This window comes from Rhinatrema bivittatum, chromosome 1, assembly GCF_901001135.1.
Source record: "Rhinatrema bivittatum chromosome 1, aRhiBiv1.1, whole genome shotgun sequence".
Lineage (NCBI taxonomy): Eukaryota > Metazoa > Chordata > Amphibia > Gymnophiona > Rhinatrematidae > Rhinatrema > Rhinatrema bivittatum.
In genome coordinates, this window is record NC_042615.1 from 505,391,400 (window position 1) to 505,414,462 (window position 23,063).

General features: G+C 50.4%; 1 protein-coding gene across 3 annotated transcripts in view; it reads left to right on the plus strand.

The window, feature by feature from the left end:
- Window positions 1–23,063, plus strand: part of UBA1 (ubiquitin like modifier activating enzyme 1) — a 265,897-nt gene that overhangs the window by 175,681 nt on the left and 67,153 nt on the right. For all 3 annotated transcript variants that reach the window (XM_029610608.1, XM_029610599.1, XM_029610616.1), the window contains one exon: window positions 22,710–22,774. In XM_029610608.1, coding sequence (XP_029466468.1) covers window positions 22,710–22,774 — 65 coding nt within the window. The remainder of the gene's footprint in view (window positions 1–22,709; window positions 22,775–23,063) is intronic.

The following is a 23,063-nucleotide window of genomic DNA, read 5'->3' on the forward strand; positions in this document are numbered from 1 at the left end:
TTACCTCGTGGATCTCCACCAGAGGGTCAGTGGGGATTCTTCCCTCCCGGTCTCTTCAGGCTGTATGCTCCTTGTCGCCTCCCCCGCCATCTGCCAGTGGGGGTTGTCCAATCTCCTTCCTCCTCGGCCCCTTTGTGTCGGTGCAGGTCCATTTTTGTCGTTAGTATTCACTGCAGGGCTCCCGTATTTCTTTTGCCATTCTTCACAGTCTCTCTTCCAATGGCCTTCATTTTTGCAGTACGCACACTGATTCTTTCCCAAAGGGGGTCTTGTTCCCCCTCCTCTTCGCGGTCTGCCATTGTCTTGGCTCCTTCCCGTCCGCGTGTCCTCGAGAGCGGCGGCTAACAGTCACTTTCTCCTTCATGTCTCTACTTGCTTCTCTCTTTTCTCTTCCACTTCTCTATTTCCACATACCTGGTCTGCTATAGCTTTTAACTGGCTGAGGCTCATGCCCTCAAAGCCTTCGGCCTTCTGCAGCTTCTTTCGGATGTCGGGTCTCTATTATTAAGTTCCTGGTTGCAGGGACGGGCCCTTTTCTTCTCTTCCTGATCCCTGTTCCCATACATCTCAAAATACGATGAAAAGATCACAGTCCATCTGGAAATTGAATAGGTGACCTGCGCCTGGAGGCAAATCAGTTCTGACGAGGCTGAGAAGCTGCAAAACATTGCTTCCTTCATACTTGTAAGTTTGGCATTGGGTTAATTCAATAAAGTCAACCTGGATCTGCAGGCAAGGATCCAGGGGGGCGCTTTAGGTGTGCAGGAGTGATGATCAAACCCTTGGAAGCCTTGTATCAATTACATTGCAAACACTAAGAACATATGGTAATAGCCAGAGCCCAGCCCCCACCAGTGGTCAAAGAACATAATTGCAATATATATACCGTATTTTTCGCTCCATAAGACGCACTTTTTTTCCCCCAAAGGTGGGGGGAAAATGTATGTGCGTCTTATGGAGCGAATATAAAAAAAAAACCAAACAAAAATCTAACAAACACCCCCCCCCCCCCCAAGACCTGCCGACTTAATTTCCTACAACCCCCCCCCCCCCCCAAGACCTGAAATTAATTTCCTGCAACCCCCCCCCCCCCCCCCCCCCCGAGACCTGCCAAACGTCCCTGGTGGTCCAGCGGGGGTCCGGGAATGATCTCCTGGGCGCGGGCCATCGGCTGCCAGTAAACAAAATGGCGCCGACGGCCCTATGCCCTCACTATGTCACTGAGACCGACCGCTGCTATTGGTCGGTCTCAGTGACATAGTGAGGGCATAGGGCCGTCGGCGCCATTTTGTTTACTGGCAGCCGACGGCCCTATGCCCTCACTATGTCACTGAGACCGATCGCTGCTATTGGTCGGTATCAGTGACATAGTGAGGGCATAGGGCCGTCAGCTGCCAGTAAACAAAATGGCGCCGACGGCCCTATGCCCTCACTATGTCACTGAGACCGACCAATAGCAGCGGTCGGTCTCAGTGACATAGTGAGGGCATAGGGCCGTCGGCGCCATTTTGTTTACTGGCAGCCGACGGCTCACGCCCAGGAGATCGTTCCCGGACCGCTCCTGGACCCCCGCTGGACCACCAGGGACGTTTGGCAGGTCTTGGGGGGGTCAGGGGGGTGGGGGGTTGCAGGAAATTAATTCGGCAGGTCTTGGGGGGTCAGGGGGGTGGAGGTTGTTAATTTAAAGGGATGGGGGGGGGGTTTGGGGGTTCCCACAGAAAGAAAAATTTTCTGATCTGGGGAGTGGACCGAAATGGCCCTCCCCAGACCCGAAAACAAAATGGGGAGAAAAAAAAAACCTATGCACTCCCCTAATTTGCTCCATAAGACGCCCAGACGCAGAGCCGGTTTAGCACAATTTTTTTTTTTTTTAAATTTTCCCCCTCTGAATCCTAGGTGCGTCTTATGGTCAGGTGCGTCTTATGGAGCGAAAAATACGGTATATATATATGTGTGTGTGGGCCACTACTTTATCATTTGGGCCGACTCATATTTGCTCTTGTTCCTAATCTTGCATAGTGGCCCCTTCTCTTGCCCACAACTTCCAATAATCCTTATCTTGCGCCTGCCACTGAATCAAAATTTTTAATATTAAGTCTTTGTTTTCTCCGGTTTTTTTTTTTTTTTTGGTTTTTTTTTTTTTACAAACGGCATCCTGTAATTCTCAGTCAGCGCTGCACATGCTTGGCTGTCTTATCTTGCCAGTTCCTTAAAACAGGGAGTAGCTCTGCATATTTAACTACTGCTAGCCAAAGAAGCAACAAGAAAAACTTTAACAAAGAACCCATTCTTAATCATTTCTCTAAATTTCCCAGAGACAGCTTCAAAATAAACTGCGTCAGCAAAAGAGAGTTCATACTTTATCATGCGTTCCAATGTAACTTTTAAATAACAGATAATATATAGGAGACAAGTAAGAACAATAATTAACATGGTATTAGAGAATAGAAAGATAAGCATAGGGAGGACACTGGGATAGAAGATATGAGAAAACTGAAAGCTTCTGATTAACAACGTCAGCACTGAAACGCACAGCCATATTGAATGCACTACGCACTGGCTCAACGTCTTTTTTTTTTTTTTTTTTCTGGCTCGATTCCCTCCTCTCTCCTGTAATTATCTCTGCCGTTAACCCTTAACTGCCATAAAGTTCTAAACTTCAACACCAGTAAATGCATTCTCCAGTAATCAAATCAGTATTTTAACTTAACACTGTACATTAATTTGTTGTATAGTAGTCTTGTGCAGCATCTGTAAACCAAAATCTCTCCTTATTAGGGTTTAAAACAATTAAAAACAAAGAATCCCTGGTACATGTGCTTGCAATTCACAGATAGCAGTTACATACATTACAATCCTTAATTAATAATGGGGACTTCCAGTTCCCCATTTTGTGCGCCTGAGCCACCATTACGAGGGCGGCTCCCTCCACTAACTTCTTTGCCCACGACGGAGGATTTTCAATAACTGCAATCCAAGCAGTTATGTACGGTATATCCTCAGGGCAACCCGGATTCCCTTCTTCACTAACTATTTTCTGGACCCTCATGGCCGTTTGGAAATCGAAAGTTCCTACCGGAGGCCAATTTACACACAAACTGGGCCACCTATGGGTGCATTGTTGAATCATTCCGGGTTTAGTACATTTATGTCTATCGAACACTTCCCTATAGTGTTCCGTCATGACTTTTAATGGAGTCGAACCGCCCCCTCCCATCAGGATAGAATTCACAGACAAAGGAGGGAAGGGAAGACGGATAGGTAAGGGGTCCGTACCCGTCAGACACAAAAGGGTCACAATCGCCCCGACTAGGACGCGGTCAGCCCGGCCTAGAACTGCGAGGCCATTCACTCTCTTTCACACAACAAGAAACCTATTCCCACTATCGTATGCGTTACTTCTTTTTCCTCTTTTTATGCGCGTGGCTTTCGGAATGCAATTCCTACCAAACCACCGCTTGGGGTGTGATCAAAGCCCCCTCGGTCCCCTCACGGATGGACCGGTTATTTGCTACTCTTTTAGCTATTCTTCACTTTTCCCATCATTCCCATAATACTCACCTGCAGGGTTCTTCCGAACGTCATGAAAGCCTTCTTCCCGGATCACCAGCCCAAAGGTCTCAGAGGATCTCCGTGGAATGACCCCCTCAGATACCTGATCACTGAACTCAGCGGTGGCCACTCACCAGGCAAGTCTGGGGGATCACTCCGCCACAAAATCCCCTGGACCAACTGGGGGGCTAAAATAGCGTCCCCGGTACCTCCTGGCTGGCTCGCCAAATGTAACCGTCTCTTTTTAGTCAGTAAGGAGGTCCAGACAACTGATCCGTAAAGATAGACTTTTATTGCCAGCAAGATGCAGCTAAGACAAAGGCTCAGTACAACTGCATGCCCCTCCCCTTCAGGAGCAGACTCTTATGCACTTTACAGTTCTTATCTTTTACACATGCGTTCTAAGCATTGCTGAGCAAGCATATTCCGGCTGAAGGGGCTACTGACCCCCTCCCTAGACACCCTGGAACTTTCGTGAAACTTCTCCCATGTTCTGCAGGAGAGGCTGCTGGGACTTGCAGTTCTTGAAAGGAATTCGCGAGTCTGCAGTAATACAGCCCATCACATAATACATCCATTGTTCTAATCTAGGTTACAGCAGTGAAAGCTTATCAGAGAATAAGAACAGCGAAGCCAAAAAAAATGAAAATGTGCAATGTGCTGACAGAGTTTCTCAATGTCCTAATTACAGCTGTATTGCAGACTGTAAGTAAACCCGTCATGAAGCAGGGAATTCTGGTACATGAAGTCCTTTGTCAGGTTGAAGCGTTCAGACCCCTTCAAGGGGACCATCCCCCCCTGGTAGAGGCCGCTGCTAAGGGTCGAGGACCCGGCCGCCTTCTGGTTAGCAGCGAGGGGTTAACACCGGGGAGCCCGGTATACTCACCCTTACTGGAGCAGAGGCCCAGTACCAGGGACAGCGACTGCAAAAAAAAAAAAAAGATTGGAGTTTTATTTTTGCCTGCGTGCCAACTCTCCGCTCCTTCGTCGTGGGTCTTCTCGGGCTGTATTTGTTAGTTTTCTGTTTCGGCCGTGCGGACGGACGGGATGTCCCGGGGATCTTCGTGCCACACGACGGGGTCTGTTCAGATTGCCCCTCACCGCCCGGCACACAGTCTGATTCTGGTCGGGGGAGCCTGGATTGGAGGCCATGATCGCCAGAGCGCGCTGGGTCGGCCACTACGGGCAGTGCAGACCCGTTCCCGCTCAGCACGGGAAAGGCGGCCATCTTAGATACCTTTCGGGAGACCACACGGTCAACTATGGGGGAGGCCCCAATGCCTCCCGTGCTTTCTCCTCAGCAGCGGCCGTCCTGGGGTGGCTGCCTCCCCTTTCCAAAAGGATAGCCCGGGGGAGGCATCCTCTGCATTGGAGTCCTCTTTTTCCTCGGACTTTGTGCTACTGCTGCACAAAGTCCTGAAGCATATTTCGTGTTTTGTGAGCCGTTTTTCCCCCCCCCACCATGCTGCAGCCATCCTGGTGTATAGCAAGTGAGGAATCGGCCGTGTGGTTTTCTAGGACTGGAATTTGCTCGAGGTGCCTTCCGGGGTGGGGGGGGGGGGGGCAGCTCTTTTTTTTTTTTTTTTTCAGGGTCTTCAGCAACAGCCAAGCCTCCTGGGGCTGAAAAATGTCAGGCTCCGCAGGAGCTCAGACCTGTTCTTTTCTCCCTCAGTGCAGGGACGGCAGCCATCTTAAGCAAGCACATGTCTTAAGCACGCGTCATGCAGCTCAGGCAAGGGCTGTGGGGGAGGGGGAGCTTCCTCCAACATTGTATCCAGTCCCTGCAACTCCTGATGAGAATGCAGCTTAGGATCAGGGTTTTTTACAGGAGGACCCTGCTTTTCCAGATCAGGATGTTGATTGTTTCCTTTTCTTTATATTTTGTCCTCCTTATGCATAAAGCCTTCTTGGCTCCCAGGTCTCTGCAAGGCAGTGCCTTGCCAGTCAGACCTACGAAGGGACTGCCCCCCAAGGTAGCCAAGCGTGTCGGTTACCGCATCTCTAAGGGTCACGAAGTTAAAAGGTACGGTGGTTTCAGGAGGGTCTGCTGCTCCGGACGTGCTGGGCAGTGCAGGTGCAGGAGTCTTTCCTTCTCCCTCGGGGAGGGGAGGGAGGCATGGATGAGGAGCAAGGGAAACAGGCTTCTTTGGAGGGTGATGACCCTCAGGTGGTACGTCTGTTCCAGAGGGAGGAGTTGGAACCCTTCATTCCTGCAGTCCTGGCGGAGCTCAGGGTTCGGCCTTCACAGTTTGTAGCAGTCTTGTGCAGCAGGCAAACCTCAGGTGGGTTCAGCAATTACTCAGCACCCAGGACCTCCCATCTGCAGGGGCAGGCTGGAAGGTGTGATTGTGTATGGGGCTGATGCTCTCTATGATCTCAGGGTACAGGATCTCAAGAGGGTCAACCGGGCCCTCAAAGTGCCCCATTTCTGGATGGAAACCCTTCGGGCAGTGATAGCAGCAGTACATCCTGGAGAGTTCTTGGCCTCACTCAATCTGACTGAGGCCTATCTACATATACCGATCCGTCCCGAACATCAGAGGTCCTCAGATTCCATATCTTGGGTCAGCACTTCCAGTTCAGGGCCCTGCCCTTTGGTCTTGCCACAGCACCATGCACGTTTACCAAGGTGGTGGTGGCGGCAGCCCTTCGGAAGGACGGTGTTCTGGTCCACCTGTACTTGGACGATTGGTTAATCCGGGACAAGTCAGAGACCCTATGCCGCCGGGCAGTGGACCGCATACTCACTCTCCTCTCGTCCCTAGGTTGGATAGTCAACTTCTCCAAGAGGAATCTACATCCGTCTCAGGTCTTGGAGTTCCTGGGGGCTCGCTTCGATACCCACGTCGGCAAGGTCTTTCTCCTGGACTCGAGAGCTTTCAAGTTGATGGATCAGCTCCAGGGCTTCCTCTCCGTGGTGGCCCTCGAAGCAAGTCACCTTCTCGAGTGGGTGGAACGGCACCTGCACCGCCTCGTGGCCTCCCACATAGCGGGCAATGAGAACGTTCAAGCCGGCTTCTTAAGCGCCTGGACCCAGGTAAGTGGGAGCTGTCTGACGCCATGTCCCTCATCAACAGGTGGGGTCCCCCGCACCTGGACTTGATGGCAACTCTGAACATCGCCAAGGCTCCCCAGTTCTTCAGCCGCTGGCGGGAACACTGCTCGGAAGGGGTGGATACCCTGGCCCTTCCATGGCCAAGCGACGTCCTGCTGTACGTGTTCCCTCTGTGGCCCCTCATAGGGGAAGTGCTCAGATGCATAGAGCTTCACAGAGGCCCGGTCATTCTCATAGATACCGATTGGCCCCACAGACTGTAGTTCGCGAATCTAGTCAACATGGCGTCGGACAGTCCTCTTCGCCTAGGCCATCTTCAGCACCTTCTCAGTCAAGGTCCTGTATTTTTCGACCAGGCGGATCGTTTCTGTCTTTCGACTTGGCTTTTGAACTGCTAAGGCGGGGATACGCTGAGGACGTCATCTCCACTATTTTGCGGGCCCGCAAAACTTCTACTTCCCTTGCCTATTTCCAGTTCTGGAAGGTTTTCGAGCGGGCGTTAGGACGTGTTCAGCCCCAGTCTCGCTCGTCCTCTCGTTCCTCCGAAGTCTCTCTAAGGGTCTCTCCTTTGGCTCACTCCGTGTTCAGGTGTCTGCCCTCTGTTTTCTTTTGGGAAGCCTCAACGGCCACACGGTTGCGTCTCACCCAGATATTGTCCGTTTCCTCAAAGAGGTCAAACACTTGAAGCCACCGTTGCGTCCTACTTGTCCCTCGTGGAGTTTTAACTTGGTCCTTCGGGCGCTCTGTTGGGCTCCCTTTGAGCCTCTTCGCCGTTCCACTCTCAAGGATTTGACGCTCAAGACGGTATTTCTGGTTTCTATTTGCTCCGCCAGATGGGTGTCTGAGATCCAAGCGTTGTCTTGCAGCAAGCTTTTCTTAATGTTTTTTGGATTCTGGGGTCTCTCAAGACGGTCCCGTCATTCTTACCGAAGGTCATGTCGTCTTCATGTCAATCAGTTGGTCAAGCTCCCCGCGTTCTCTTCTGCGGACATTGCAAGCTCTGGCGGGGTTGACTTATTTCTGGATGTGAAATGCATTCTCATGCGTTACCTGGAGGTAACTAATGACTTCTGAATGTCGGATCGTCTTTGTCTTATGGAGAGGCCCCAACCGGGGCAACCAGGCCTCTAAGACTACGATATCTCGCTCTGGCGTCCCAGACTCGCAGGGTACTACTAGTCAGAACTGTACCTGGTGGGCTGGACCCACCTGACTCTCCTCCTCCCACTCCGCTGCCCAATCCAGATGACAACCCAGATCTTTCTCCCCCATGGAGGGAGATGACCCATGGGTTTTGAGGTTGTTTAAGCGGGAGGAGCTGGACCCGCTTATTCCTTTTGTTCTGGATGAACTTGGAATCGATGTGTCCGCAGAAGAGCCTGCCTCTGCCGCCGCCTCCTCCCATACCATTGACCCGGTCCTGGCGGGTCTGAGGGCTCCGTCCCGTACTTTTCCCTTCCATTCTATGCTTATGCAGCTTCTGCTCAGGGAGGCTCCCGAGTCTGGTCTCCGCATGGGCAGGGCAATAGATAAGTTATATCCCCTCCCGGATACAGCTCTTGAGATGCTCAAAGTCCCCAAGGTTGATGCTTCAGTGTCTGCTGTCACCAAACGCTCCACCATCTCGGTTGTAGGGGCCACAGCCTTAAAGGATCTTCAGGATCGCAAGTTGGAAGTACATCTCAAAAGGATCTTTGAGGTGCTGGCTTTAGGTGTCCGGGCGACGGTTTGTAGCAGTCTCATACAGCGGGCAAGCGCTCATCTCTATCGACTCCAGCCAAAAGCGCACCAAGTCAGAAGGTTCCTTCATCCTCGACTCCTCCATCGACGTCTCAACAACGAGACATCGGTGACTGGCCGTCACTGGCATCATCTCGCTCAAAGGCTTCAACATCCTCTGCACCGGAGAAGGACCGGGCTGATCATTGCGAGAAGCACCGGCACTGCGAATCCTCATCCGGTGCAGGCATAGACTTCGGCTGAGCCGCCTTTCAAGAAGTCTCGGATATAGGAGCCCCATCCTTCTCTGGACCTGGGATACAGAGGCATTCCTCACCTACAACTGTGCTGGATGCCAAGACTCCACAAATTCCTGTGGACCCTCCGGCAACGCCTGCTCAGCCTCCAACCCTGGCCGCTGTGTTACCCAAACCAGATTTCCAGGAGGAATTGGACGGGATGGTCCAAGAGGCAGTCACCGTCAGCGCAGACTCCCATACTGACGCCTGATCCGGTGCCTACTATGTTGGCTCCACTCCTCAAACACTTGGACATCCTGATCGGTGCACTTCCATCGGTGCCCATTCCTTCTGGACCAGCGAAGCCTCCACAACCATTGATCCCAATTCCTCTGCAGACGACAAAGAACCAGACCGTACTTCTCCTCTTCGGGAGCCACCAATGCCAGAACAGATTCCTGGGCCATCGGGTTTACTCGTACCCCGACATCCATTGAAAACACTGATCCCATCGGTACCATCACCACCATCCTCTGTTGCCTCCACCTATCTTGGTGCTTCCACATTTTCCATCTGTGCCACCTCCTCCTCCAGCTGAACTTAGACTTCTGCCTCCATCTCAAGGCCCGCAGGGTGGAAAAGACCCACCATACGACACTTCGGGTGATGATTCCTCTGACTGTCAAGATTCTGAAGACCTTCTATCAGAGCCTTCACTCCCGGAAGACACCGCTCCCCTCTGGAGGACCTATCATTTGCCAGTTTTATAAAGGCGATGTCTAAAACATCCCCTTTAAATTACAAATGGAGGAGGATGCCAGGCATAAAATGCTGGAGGTGCTTCAGTTAATGGATGCCCCCAAAGGAGGTAATGGCAATTCTGATCCACGAAGTTCTGCTTGACCTCTTATACCGTACCTGGGAACACCCTGAAACAGTGCCACCAGTCAACAGGAAAACTGACGCTACATACCTGGTTCCCTGTACGTACCCGGATCAGTCCAGACTGTGGGTTATGTCCCCCTTCCAGCAGGTGGAGTCAGAGCAAAACTCAAAGGCTGGCCTCTTATAAGCTGGAGTGCCCTCTCTATCCCTTCAGTATTAAGAATATCAAAGCAAGAGAAAATGTTTGGATGAATCACGGAATCTGTATAAAAGACTCAACTTAAGAACCGCAACACAATTTTTGGAAGAAACATGCCAACAGGCAAAATACTTGCAACGTGAACCAACTGGTAAGAACAGTAATATCAGCAGAGAGCAAATAGGAAAACAGATGCTGGTAAGGAGAGCCGCTATCCCAAACCCATGAATCTGAGGGTGGGAGTCTGGACTGATCCATGGTACTACAGGAACGAAAATCAGGTAATTTTCTTTTTCCTGTACGTACCCGGATCAGTCACAGTGGGATGTACCAAAGCTTCCCTACGTAGGGTGGCCCCGGATAGCCTGGCTCTAAGGACCTGGTCTCCAAAGGAGCCAAACCCAGGAGGTTGCAGATTCAAGCGATTAGTGCTGTGCAAAGGTATGCAACGATTTCCATGTAGCAGCTCTACATATCTCTTGCGGCAAGACAGATCGACTCTCAGCCCAGGAGGTTGCTTAAGTACGGAGCGAATGAGCCTTGATGCCTTCCGGAGGGCGATGGCAGACACCAATATACGCTGAGGCAATGGCATCCTTCAACCAGCGCGTAATCGTGGTTTTGGACACCTTGTGGCCGCGCCTGGGACCGCTCCAAAGAACAAACAGATGGTCCGATAAGCGAAACTCATTGTGACCTCCAGATAATGAATAAGAACCTGTTTGACATCCAGTCTGCGAATGTCCAGCCAATCCTCGGCGAAGGAAGGAAGTTCCACTGACTGATTCAGATGAAAAGGCGAAATCACCTTAGGCAAGGAGGAGGGCACTGTGGACACACACACCCTGGAGTCCGTAAAATGGAGAAAAGGTTCTCTGCAGGACAGAGCCTGTAACTCCGAGATCCGGCGAGCAGAACAAATGGACACTAGGAAAGCTGCTTTAAAGATGAGATCCTTGAGAGATGCGCTCCGCAAAGGCTCAAATGTCGGGCCGGTGAGCACCTGAAGGACCAAGTTGAGACTTCACGAAGGACAAAAGAGGTGAATCGGTGGCCTGACATGCTTTACTCCTTTCAAGAATCGGACAATATTCGGATGTGCAGAAAGAGGAGCTGTCTCCTGATGAGTGTGGAGATGACTGCTTCTGGATAGCCATGTCTCCTCAACCTCCGCCGTTCAAAAGCCATGCCGCAAGACAGAAGCGATCTGCCCGGTCTAAAAATACTGGCCCTTGGTGCAGAAGGTTCGGTAGGTGTCCGAGGCGGAGAGGATAGTCGACCGCTAGGTCTGCAAACCATGACAGGCCCCTGATGAAGCTCTATTCTGTGCAGCACCTTGCCCACCAGGGGCCAGGGCGGGAATATATAGAGGAGGAGATTTTGCGGCCAGGGAAGGACTAGAGCATCCACGCCCTCTGCGCCATGTTCTCATCGGCTGAAGTGGGGAGCCTTCGCGTTCTGGAGCGTCGCCATCAAGTCCAGGTGTGGGGCTCCCCATCTGCTGAAGAGGAGCGACACCGCTTCCTCTGAGAGCTCCCACTCCCCTGGATCTGTGTTGGCTTAGGAAGTCCACCTGAATGTTGTTGACCCCGGCTATGTGGGGCGAGGCGAGAAAGATGCAGCTCCGCCCTCGCCATCAGCTTGTCCGCTTCCCGCACGACATGTTGGCTCCTCGTCCCTCCTTGGCGATTTATGTACGCCGCTGTGGTTGCATTGTTGGAGAGGGGTGTTGATGAGTCCGCTCCAGTAGAGGGGGACGACCCCCGGGTTTCTCGGCTGTTTAGCCGGGAGGAGTTGGATCCCTTGATCCCCTATGTCCTGGAGGAACTGGAAGTGAAGGCACCAGTCTCCAGTTCGGAGCCAGTTAAGGGGAAACCAGTACTCTCGGGGGCTGCGTGCCCTACCCCAAACTTTTCCTTTCCACCCAATGCTTAAGCAGTTGGTCACTCGGGAGTGGGAATCTCCAGACGCGACCCTGCGGGTGGGACGGGCGATAGACAAACTCTACCCTTTACCCGAGGAAGCCTTGGATATCCTCAGGATTCCCATGGTGGACACGTCGGTTACTGCGGTCACCAAGCGGACCACCATTCCTGTTTCGGAAGCGACGGCTCTTAAGGACTTACAGGATAGGCGGTTAGAAGTCCTCAAGTGCATTTTTGAGGTGTCAGCGCTCTGTGTTAGAGCGTGGTCTTCAGTAACCTCATGCAGCAAGCGACCCTCGGGTGGGTCCAGCAAATGCTCACATCACAGGTATTGCCGCCAGAGGAAGCAGATCAGGCGAATAGGATGGAGTCCGCAGTAGCTTACACAGCGGATGCATTTTATGATCTGTTGTGGGCATCTTCACGCAACATGGCCACTGCATTTTCGGCTAGATGGCTTCTCTGGCTCGAACTGGTCCGCGGACGTTTCTTCCAAAACTCAGTTGGGCAATCTTCCTTTTAAGGGAAAATTGTTGTTTGGGGAGGAACTTGGCGCCCTTATTAAGTCTCTTGGGGAGAATAAGGTGTATAAATTGCCAGAAGACAAGCCTAAGTCTTCCAGGCCCTTTGGGGCAGCGCGTTACTGTTTCCGAGGACAGCGCAGATTTCGGCAGTCGCGGCCACCCGCTTTTCCCGCCCGACAACAGACTCAGAGGGCTCAGTCTTGGCCTACTTCCTTTCGTGGTCGGAGGCCATTTCGGGAGAGAGACTCTCAAGGGGCCACCGGAGGTAAGCAGTCCCAATGAAGGTGTTCCGACCCTCTCCCCGGTTCTGGTGGTGGGAGGTAGTCTCTCTGTTTTTCGAGGAGTGGGTCAGGATCACGTCGGACCAGTGGGACCTCAATATCATCGCCCACGGTTACGAGTTGGATTTTGCCCGCCCGTTAAGGGATCTTTTTCTGATTTCTCCCACCAGCTCTCTGGCCAAGCAAGAGGTAGTCGGGCAAACCCTGAGTTGCTTGAAATCCCTGGGGGCTATTGTTCCGGTTCCTCCAGAGGAGCGCAGGGCCAGCAGGTACTCCATCTTATTTCGTAGTCCCGAAGAAGGGAGGGGTCCTTCCGGCCAATATTGGATCTCAAGGCAGTCAACCGAGCACGTTGGGTTCCCCGATTTCGCATGGAGACTCTACAGTCGGTCATTGCGGCCATCCACTCAAGAGAATATTTGGCCTCTTTGGACCTGACCGAGGCATATCTTCACATCTGGATACGCGAGCGCCATCAGCGGTTTCTCCGGTTCATGGTCCTGGGGGAGCATTATCAGTTCCAAGCTCTTCCGTTCAGCTTAGCGACAGCACCTCGGGTCTTCGCCAAGGTAATGGTAGTCGTAGCAGCGGCCCTCCGGTGGGAGGGTATCTTGGTTCACCCATACCTGGACGATTGGCTCATCTGGGCCAAATCGGAGAGCCTTTATTGGGAATCAGTGAGCAAGGCGAATTTCAGAGCTTCAAGCTTTGTCGTGTCGGGATCCGTACCTTTGTATTTTGGATTCCGGAGTTTCGCTGCGGACCGTTCCCTCCTTCCCCAAGGTGGTATCTGCTTTTCATGTCGATCAGATGGTAGAGTTACCGGCCTTCCCGAATTTGGATCAGACTTCTGCGACGGATAAGGATCTGCATAAGTTGTATGTGCGCCGGGTTCTCCTTCGCTATCTAGAGGTGACCAATGCTTTTCGATTATCGGATCATTTGTTTGTCTTATTGACTGGTCCTAGACGGGGACACAAGGCATCCAAAGCTACGGTTGCTAGGTGGTTGAAGGAGGCCATTTCCTCCACTTATCTTTGCACTGGGCGGGCCATACCAGAAGGCTTGAAAGTGCACTCTACCAGGTCTCAAGTGGCCTCTTGGGCGGAGAGCCAGTCGGTCTCGCCGCAGGAGATTTGTAGAGCAGCCACTTGGAAATCCTTGCATACTTTTGCGAAATATTATCGTGTGGATGTCCGGGATCTGGAGGTCGACTGTTTTGGCAGCAGTGTTCTTCATGTGGGACTCTCCAGATCCCACCCCAATTAGGGTAGCTCTGGTACATCCCAGCGGGCTGGACTGATTCTGGTACATACAGGGAAAGGAAAATTGGTTCTTACCTGCTAATTTTCGTTCCTGTAGTACCAAGGATCAGTCCAGACGCCTGCCCTTGGGTTTTTTGGAGAGTCTGTTTTTTCTGTATGTTTTCTTCCTTCTTACCTCGGCAGAGTTCTTTACAGACATGGGAAGGAATCTTCTTGATTGATAATGTTATGTGGTGGTACGGTTTGTTTCTTTTACTGCGCGTATTGTTGTAGCCACTGGTTGTTATGTTTGGGGATTTGGTCTCCTTTATTGGTTATTCTGTTTTGATATCGTATATACTGAGAGATCGCAGGTGGCACACCAGGTTAAGAGGGGTGCCTTTTCAGTTTTTTGTTTTTTTTTTTCTTCTGACTCCCTCTGCTGGAAGGGGAGACACAACCCAGTGGTCTGGACTGATCCTGGTACGTACAGGGAATGTCCTTTAGATATATACATTGAACCAATCACCTTAAACAGATGCACGATGGTAGCCTTAGAAGCCTGACATCCCTTTGGTCCATTTCACAGAAAGAGGTGATGGGATCTACAAAACTCATTAGTAACATTCAAATACCTCCCCAGTGAATGCCTCACGTTCATGAGCCTCAATTCTCTTGCATGGGGTGCAGATGAATCCAGTTCAATAAAGGATAGAAGTTCCATAACCTGATTAAGATGGAACACCAAAATCATGTTAGGCAGAAAAGAGGGCACAGTGCCTGTCACCCCTCGAACTCTGCAGAAACTGATTGGCAATGCCTGGCGCTCTGAAATCCTCCTGGCCAAATAAATAGCCACCAGAAAAACCGCCTTAAGAGGTAAGTCCTTGCTGCCTTTTCTCAGTGGTTCAAACAGCTGTACACATTCTTCTAAGCACCAGACTAAGGTTCCAAGAAGGACAGATCTTTTGCACCAGAGGATGCAAATTCTTCGCTCCCCCAAAAAAATGCAATATACCTGGATGCATGAACAGGATACCCCTGCACTATACCTTGGACAGCCCAAGGCTATCTGCACTCAAGAGTTAAAGGTACTCTGAACTCTCCTGCAGAAAAATAAAAATGTGCAACACTGTAGCCTGAACAGGCTGCACTCCAAGAACAATATAGCAAGACCCAAAGACCCTCCAAAGGTTGTGAAAGGTTATCTGGCCTACAATAAGGTGATAATAACCTCAGAGTATCCCTGCCGTCTCAAACATCCAAAGCGCATAATCTACCAGAAGACAAACCAAAAGGCAGAAGACCTTTTCCCACTCGTGCTCGCTTTCGGGACAATACGATTTCACCAGAATAAAGACAGGACTCAAGCAAAGCACTGTCCAGGGGACAGCCCATTTAGGGAGGGCACAAGCCATCCCAAGACAATCGTGGCCCAGGAACTGATGGTAAAAAGTCAGAGAAATACCTTGCCCTGCTCAATATTGAAACTCATGCCGAGATACTCTAGCACCTGAGACTGCTGTAGAGTACTCTTGGCCAAGGTCAACACCCAGCTCCTAAAACAAGGAAACCACCTTGCCAGATGCCAAGTGACTCTCCTGTAGGTTTGACCAGCATCTACCAGTCATCCAGATACAGGATGGACAAGAATACCTGCCTCGTGCAGAGACATCACTACATTACCTTTAAAGGTGGTCCTGGACACAGTAACCAGCCCGAAGCATAGGGCTTGAAATTAAAATCAATATCTCAGAACAGCAAAGCATAGGAGACCATGATGTTCCTGGCGAATGGGAATATGTAAATAAGCCTCTGCCAGGACAAGACATGAAAAATTACCCTGCTTGTACTGACACTATTATGGACATAGTTTCCATTCTGGAATGAGCCACATGCAAGAGTTGCTTGACTCAAAGATCCACGATGGGCCAAAGAAGGACCCCTCTTTCTCCTTGGCAATGACCAAAAAAAAAAATCGAATAGTGCCATATTTTCATGGGATCTGGGAACAGGAATATGGCATGAAATCAAACAGCCTCCTTAATGTAGTCTCTACTGCCATTCTTCTATAAAGAGTTGTTTGGAGAAACCATAAATGCATCTAGAGGAATTGAAAAAAACTCCAGAGCCTGACTGCCTCATACCACTTCCAGAACCTACTGGTCTGTCGTAATCTGGGCCTACCTGTGATAAAAGTGAGACACCCATATATTTCCTGATCCAGTAGGTGAGCCCACACACCTTCATTGTGAAGCTTGAGATGCTCCAGAGCCCCCATCCTTGAGGCTTTTTGGGCCAAAAGGACTGAAATCTTCCAAAGGGATGAGCCTAGAATAGTTGCTGCTTTATAAGGTTGACACTACTGGGAATCCCTGGAGCAACCCTTCGCACCAAAAAGGAAAATTGGTTCTTACTTACTAATTTTCGTTCCTGAAGTACCACGGATCAGTCCAGACTGCTTGGTTTTGCCTCCCTTCCAGCAGATGGAGACAGAGAAAACTTTTGAGCACCTGCTCTTAACCTGGTGATACACCTGCTGCTCCTCAGTATTTACTCATACCCAAGCAGAAAAGTTTATATACCAAAACATTCATTAATTAACCGAACTTTTAGCCCCTTAACGAGCAGAGGGTGAACACACAGAACTTTTTGGTATGTTTTTAAACGAATAGGACAAGCCTATTCCATTCTTCAGGAAAGACTATAAAACAGATACAAGTTCGAGCGGACTTTTCCTCTACCCCCTTCGACCCTCAACAGGTAGGCGCCTGGACTGATCAGTGGTACTACAGGAATGAAAATTAGAAGGTAAAAACCAATTTTTCTTTCCCTGTACGTACCCGGATCAGTCCAGACTGCTGGGATGTACCCAAGCTTGACTACTTGGGTAGTCAAGCTTGGGTACATCTACTTGATGTACCTACACTACTTGACTACATGATGTACCTACACTACATGATGTACCTACACTACTTGACTACATTGACTACTGCAACTCCCTCCTCCTCGGTCTACCCACCTCCACCATTAAACCACTCCAGCTACTCCAAAATGCAGCTGCAAGATCCCTCACAAACGCCAACAGATCCTCCCACATCACCCCCACCCTAAAAGCCTTACACTGGCTCCCCATCTCACACAGATCACAATACAAAACCCTCACCGTATTACACAAAACCATCAACAACCATAAAACCAACTGGTCTAAAAACCCTCCCCAACTTCATCAAAGCCAGAAATGCCTATGCTCCCAAAACGCAGGCCTCCTGGTCATTCCTCACACAAAACATGCCCACCTGTCTTCCACCAGACAGTGCTCCTTCTCAGTAGCCGGTCCTACACTCTCTGGAACCAGTTACCCTCCCACCTCAGACTGGAACCCTCTCTCCAGACATTCAAAAAACATCTGAAAACATGGCTGTTCCAGAAAGCCTACCAACTAGCGACTTAGCTCCCCCTGCCCACCCCTATCCCAAAAGGAAGCCCGACCGTATATATAAATAAGACTTAAAAAAAAAAAAAAAAAACCATGTAAAAAGTTATCCGCAATTGTTAATATGTACAAATACTGTCCCTGTGTTCCGCAACGTTTCACTGTTAAACTGTTCCTACGCATGTTCTAATATTACAATGTAAAATGGTACGACTCCCGTCATGCCTTTATCCAGTTATAATGTGAACCGATGTGATGTACCCCAACGAATGTCGGTATATAAAAGCAAATTAAATAAATAAGCTCCTTCTAAATGGGGTGGGACTGCGAAAGACCCGCTCAAACCACACTGGCTCCAAAATTGCCAACGTCCGCCTGTTGGACATCCAAACGGTAATGTCGAGCAAACGTGTGCAAGAACTTCCAGGTAGCTGCCCTGCAGATCTCTTGTGAAGAGACCATCTGGCATTCTGCCCAAGATGCTGCTTGTGCCCTAGTAGAATGAGCTTTCAGCCCTTCTGGAACTGAGCGACCTTGGCAGATAAATGCTGATGCTATCGCTTCCTTCAACCAATGAGCAATAGTGGCTTTAGACGCTTTTTGTCCCTTCTTCGGGCCATGCCATAGGACAAAAAGAGGATCCAATAAACGGAATTCATTAGTAGACTCCAAATAGTGTAACAAAGCCCGTCTGACATCCAGACACTTCAACTCTCTCTATAATGAGTATCTGACAACTCAACATCCGTAAAAGCCGGAAGCTCCACCGACTGATTCAGGTGAAAGGCGGAAGCCACTTTTGGCAAAAAAGATGGAATTGCTTGAAGCGAAATTCCAGAGTCTGAAATGCGCAGGAAAGGCCTCTGAGCTTCAGGATAAAGCCTGAAGCTCAGAGGCTCACTCTCCTGGCTGAACAGATGGCCACCTAAAACACAACCTTCAAAGTGAGGTCCTTCAAAGTAGCTCCCTTAATGGGCTCGAAAGGTGCTTTGCATAGAGCCCGGAGAACCAAGTTCAAATTCCAGGAGGGACACAGCTGTCGTATGGCAAGACGGAGGGATTGAAGTACTACCTCTTTGGATGGACCTCCGAGTAGCCAATCATCTAGTTCCCTGTACGTACCAGGATCAGCCCAGATGGTGGGTTATGTCCCCCATCCAGCAGATGGAGTCAGACAAGGCTTTGAAGGGTGCTGTCATATTAACCAGTGCACCCTCTGTAAGAGCTCAGTATCTCTCTGACTTCAGCAGATAGGAGTAGGGGAACCTGGAGCTTCCCCGCATGGAGGATAGTTTCCTCTGTTTATCTCTAAGTTTCTCCCTTAAGGTTGGATCAAGTTAATTGGGGAAAAAAAAAAAGAGGAAGGAAAGTTTAGTTGGCTTGCAGGCAGTTATGCTTCAGTCATTTCTCCCCTCCTATTCCCACCCTCCCACTTCTTTTGGGGTAAGTGGGCTTCTTGGTTTTTTTTTGTGAACTTTTTCTTTTCAGCTTCAGAGCTGTGTTTGGGGTGGTGGAAGCTGGTGGTGCCAGCCTCTCCCCACAGCGCCACGAACTGCCCTGCAGCCCCAAGACACTCATTCCCCGGGGCTGCTGCAGCAGAGAGGTGACACTCCTCTGCTGCCGATCCGAGGGCATTCGAGGGAGCGGAGGTGTATTTGCCCGCTCCCCGCAGCGTTTCTCTTCTCTGCCGGCCGCCTGCGAGCATGCCGCAGCCGTCCCTTTGCTCGGCCTGTGGTGAGCCGGGGTCGAGACTATCAAGAGAGGGCATTTGTTCTAGGTGCCTCCCTGGTGGGGAGGGCACCGCCGGGCCGCTGGATAGCTATTCTTCCCGCGCCTCAGTGCGGCTTGGGCAGCGTGGGCCAGCCCCTCCTCCGCTTTCAGCGGGAATGGCAGCCATTTTGAATTCTCAGGAACGAGTGCTGCAACCATCAGAGGAGGAAGAAGAGGATTCCTGCGAAAGTCCTCCATGGATTCTGACGCCGGTTTCTCCCTTAGTTACCCAAGGACCCCCGGAGTTTATTGTGCTTATGCACAACGCCTATCTGCAGCGCCTGGAGGCTCCCAGGGCACCCATTACGGAACCACCTCCCGCCAAGACCCCCCTGGTTATCTGATATTCTGCAGGGGGCCCAGGACACACTGGGGGGGGGGGGGCGCCAGGGACCTCCTATGGAGCTCCCAGTGTACACTTTGCACCTCCATCTCTGGGAGGGGTGGGCTCTTTTCCGGGGGGGGATTCCCCCCCCCCCCCGTCGCATCCGTATGACCCTCTCTCAGAAGCACAGCTTGATGGAGATGACCCACGGGTCCTCCGCATCTTTAGGAGAGAAGAGCTCGAGGATCTAATCCCTCAGATACTTCAGGAGTTGGACCTTGATTCTCCCCCCCCCCCCCCCCCCCCACCCGACCTGCCAGGACCCTCTGCTCCGGTCGTCACTTCATCCACCAAGAGGGGGGGGGACCCTGTCCTGGGCTGGTTTACGCCCCCTGTCCCGGGCTTTTCCCACCCATCCCACTTTTCTTCAGTTATTGGCCAGAGAATGGGATACTCCCGAAACCTCTCTTAAGGTCGGAAGAGCATGGAGAAGCTTTATCCCCTCCCGGAGGACTTCCTGGAGTTGCTCAAGGTCCCAAAGGTGGACTCGGCGGTGTCGGCGGTCACCAAGAGGACAACCATACTGGTCACTGGTGGCACGGCTCTGCGGGACCTCCAGGATAGAAAGCTGGAAGTCTACCTTAAGAGAGTCTTTGAGGTCTCGGCCTTGGGGCTTCGCGCTGCCATCTGTAGCTCCCTAGCGCAGAAGGCGGGACTCCGCTGGGTCCAACAACTACTCACCTCTCAAGACTTGCCGCCCGAGGAAGCGCGCCAGGCGGACCGCCTAGAGTCCGCCATAGCCTACGGAGTGGACGCTCTGTATGATCTGTTCCGCATCCTGGCAAGATCCATGGTCTCTGGTGTCGGCGAGGCGCAGTCTGTGGCTTCGCAACTGGTCGGATTCTTCCAAGTCCAGCCTGGGATATCTCCCTTTTAAGCGCAAGTTCCCCTTCAGTGAGGATCTCGACCAGATCATCAAGCTCCTGGGGGAGAATGTGGTCCACCGGTTGCCCGAGGACCACCAGCGGAACTTCAGGTCTTTTATGCCCTCTAGAACTCTGTCCCGGGTGCAACGTCACTACGGTGGTTACAAACAGTCAGGGCCTCTGACGCCTTCTTCCAGGCCCCAGTCCTGGCCCCGTTCCTTTCACGGTCGCAGGCCCACTTGGGAGGGGACGAGTCAAGGGGCCTTGTCCAAGTCCAGTCCGTCTCCTCCCAAGAGATTTGCTGGGCGGCGACTTGGAAGTCTCTACACACTTCGCGCAACATTATCAGCTGCACCTACCGTCGTCAACCTCCGGTCATTTTGGCGACCATGTCATTCGAGCTGGGCTTTCAGGGGCCCACCTGGTTTAGGGAAGCTTTGGTACAACCCACCGTCTGGACTGATCCTGGTACGTACAGGGAAAAGAAAATTGATTACCTGCTAATTTTCGTTCCTGTAGTACCAAGGATCAGTCCAGACGCCCACTTCATTGTTTGCTGGGTTTTCTAGGGTCCTTTCCTGCTCGAACTACTCTACTCATTCTGGTATTTTTTGGTTAGTCTCGTATGAGACTGTTTCATAGTTCTTGCTGCAAGTTACAGTTATGGCATCAGTTGCCTTAGTTTTATGATCTGTTATGATTGGGACACTTGATCCATCCTTTGTAAGTTGTTGTTCTGGCTTTGATATTCACTATACTGAGCTCTTACAGAGGGTGCACTGGTTAATATGACAGCACCCTCCGAAGCCTTGTCTGACTCCATCTGCTGGACGGGGGAACATAACCCACCATCTGGACTGATCCTTGGTACTACAGGTACGAAAATTAGCAGTTAATCAATTTTCTTATACGGATAGACATGGATACTGCGCTGTCTTAGGTAAGTTGCCACTACTGCCAGACATTTCGTAAAAACTCGGGGTGCTGATGCTAGGCCGAACAGCAGCACCTGGTATTGGAAATGTCTTCGAGCTACGATGAATCAGATATTTTCAATGGGGAGGGGATATGGCTATACGGCATAAGCCTCCTGAACATCTAGAGAACAGAGCCAATCTGCCTTTTGCAGGAGAGGGAGCATGATGCCCAAGGTAACATCCTGAGCTTTTCCTTGCGGAGATGTTTGTTTAGAGTACGGAGGTCCAGTATAGGAATAATTTTTTTTTTTTTACTCCCTCTGCTGGAAGGGAGACACAACCCAGCGGTCTGGACTGATCCTTGTAGGGATAACACCAGAAGAAAAGGCAATCATTTGGCTTAGAGTTTGAGAGAGAAGATACACATCGGTGGGATTTAGATTGAACAACAAAAATAGAGAACGGGTGGCATGGGCACATGAACGAATTAAGTCATATAATAGGCATACAGGTGATGCTGATAGAAGCCATTTGTGGCTCTAAGGATTAAAACCTTTTTGCATCATGTTAGAAAAAATGGGGTCGTAAGTGGCGTTTATAGCCAGAGGGATTATAAATGTTTGTGAAATCATATTACCAAAGGTTATTTGTGCTTGTCCCATTACTGTTAATGTGATTTTAATGAGTGAATGTGTTACATGACACATTTTATGTGATTTTGATAGAGTATTAAATTTTTGTAACCTCTTATATACCTGTGTATAGTATATCTAAAGGTCGTCCAGTGACTAAGTTTGAAAGCTCACTCAACACGTTCTTAGGCAACCTCTTGGGCCAAAGCTCAGCGGGTATTTGCGCAGGAGATTTATGGGCCGGCTACTTAAGAGTCGCTGCATGCTTTTGCCAGACACAGTTGTTCTGATGTTGGAGCTATGGCTCCCATGGGCTTTGAGAGTATTCTACGAGCAGGACTCTCCAGGTTCCTCCCAATTTAGGGGTGCTTAGGTACATTCCAGGAGTCTGGACTGATGTGGGTACAGAGAGGAAAATTGGTTCTTATCTGCTAATTTTGTTCCTGAAATACCACAGATCAGTCCGGAGACCCACCTATTGAGGGTGGTAGTCAACCGCTCATTCTGATGGTTTAAATGAAATATAGAATTTTGTTTATTTTCTGGGATGGTGTTTCCAGCATCACCGTCCTGTTCATTGGGGGAAGTTTGCTGTTAAAGGTTTTTTGTTTTTTAAGGTGATTATCTTGGCTGGGGTATAGGTCAATACTGAGCAACTGCAGGAGGCACATTAGGTTGTAGCAATGTCAGTAAAACTTTCCATTTGTTGGCAGGGAGGTAAAACCTAGGAGTCTGGACTGATCTGTGGTACTACTGGAATGAAAAATAGAAGAGGGGTTTTGTTGCTGGATCCCTGTTACAGTGGAGAGCCAGAAAATCATCATGCAGATACGGAGTTTCCAGAAGAGTTGGGAGAGGGTGAATCTAGGTGGGAACTAAGGAGGCTGGTTTCCATATAGACTTCTTGTTATCCAAAATAGCATGATGGGTTGTTAAGAGCTGCTTTTTAAAGGTCTCTGCTCTTTCCTAGGAGGGGGTAATCAATTAGGTTGGGGGACTGTAATAACTCCACTCTGACTGTGGTGGCTTTTATTTCTCCTTGCTGCTCAGTAATTTTTGCCTGTCTTTTTCCCTGTGTAGTGGGCAAGAGATGAATTTGAAGGTCTCTTCAAGCAGCCTGCTGAGAATGTCAATCAGTATTTATCGTAAGTAAGAACTCTGGCATGCAAATCCACATTCTCACAGGACAAGCAGGATGGTAGTCCTCAAATATGGGTGACATCAGGATGGAGCCCAATTACGGAACACTTTTGTCAAAGTTTCTAAAACTTTGGCACCTACTGGGCATGCCCAGCAATGCACTGACCCTACATCCAGCAGGGGTCCCCCTTCAGTCTTCTTTTTTCCACGCAGCAGTAGCCACGCGGGTTAAGGAGCTCTCTTGAGATTCCTGACAGGAATTTTCCTCAAGGAACTTTTCAAATTTTTCAAAAA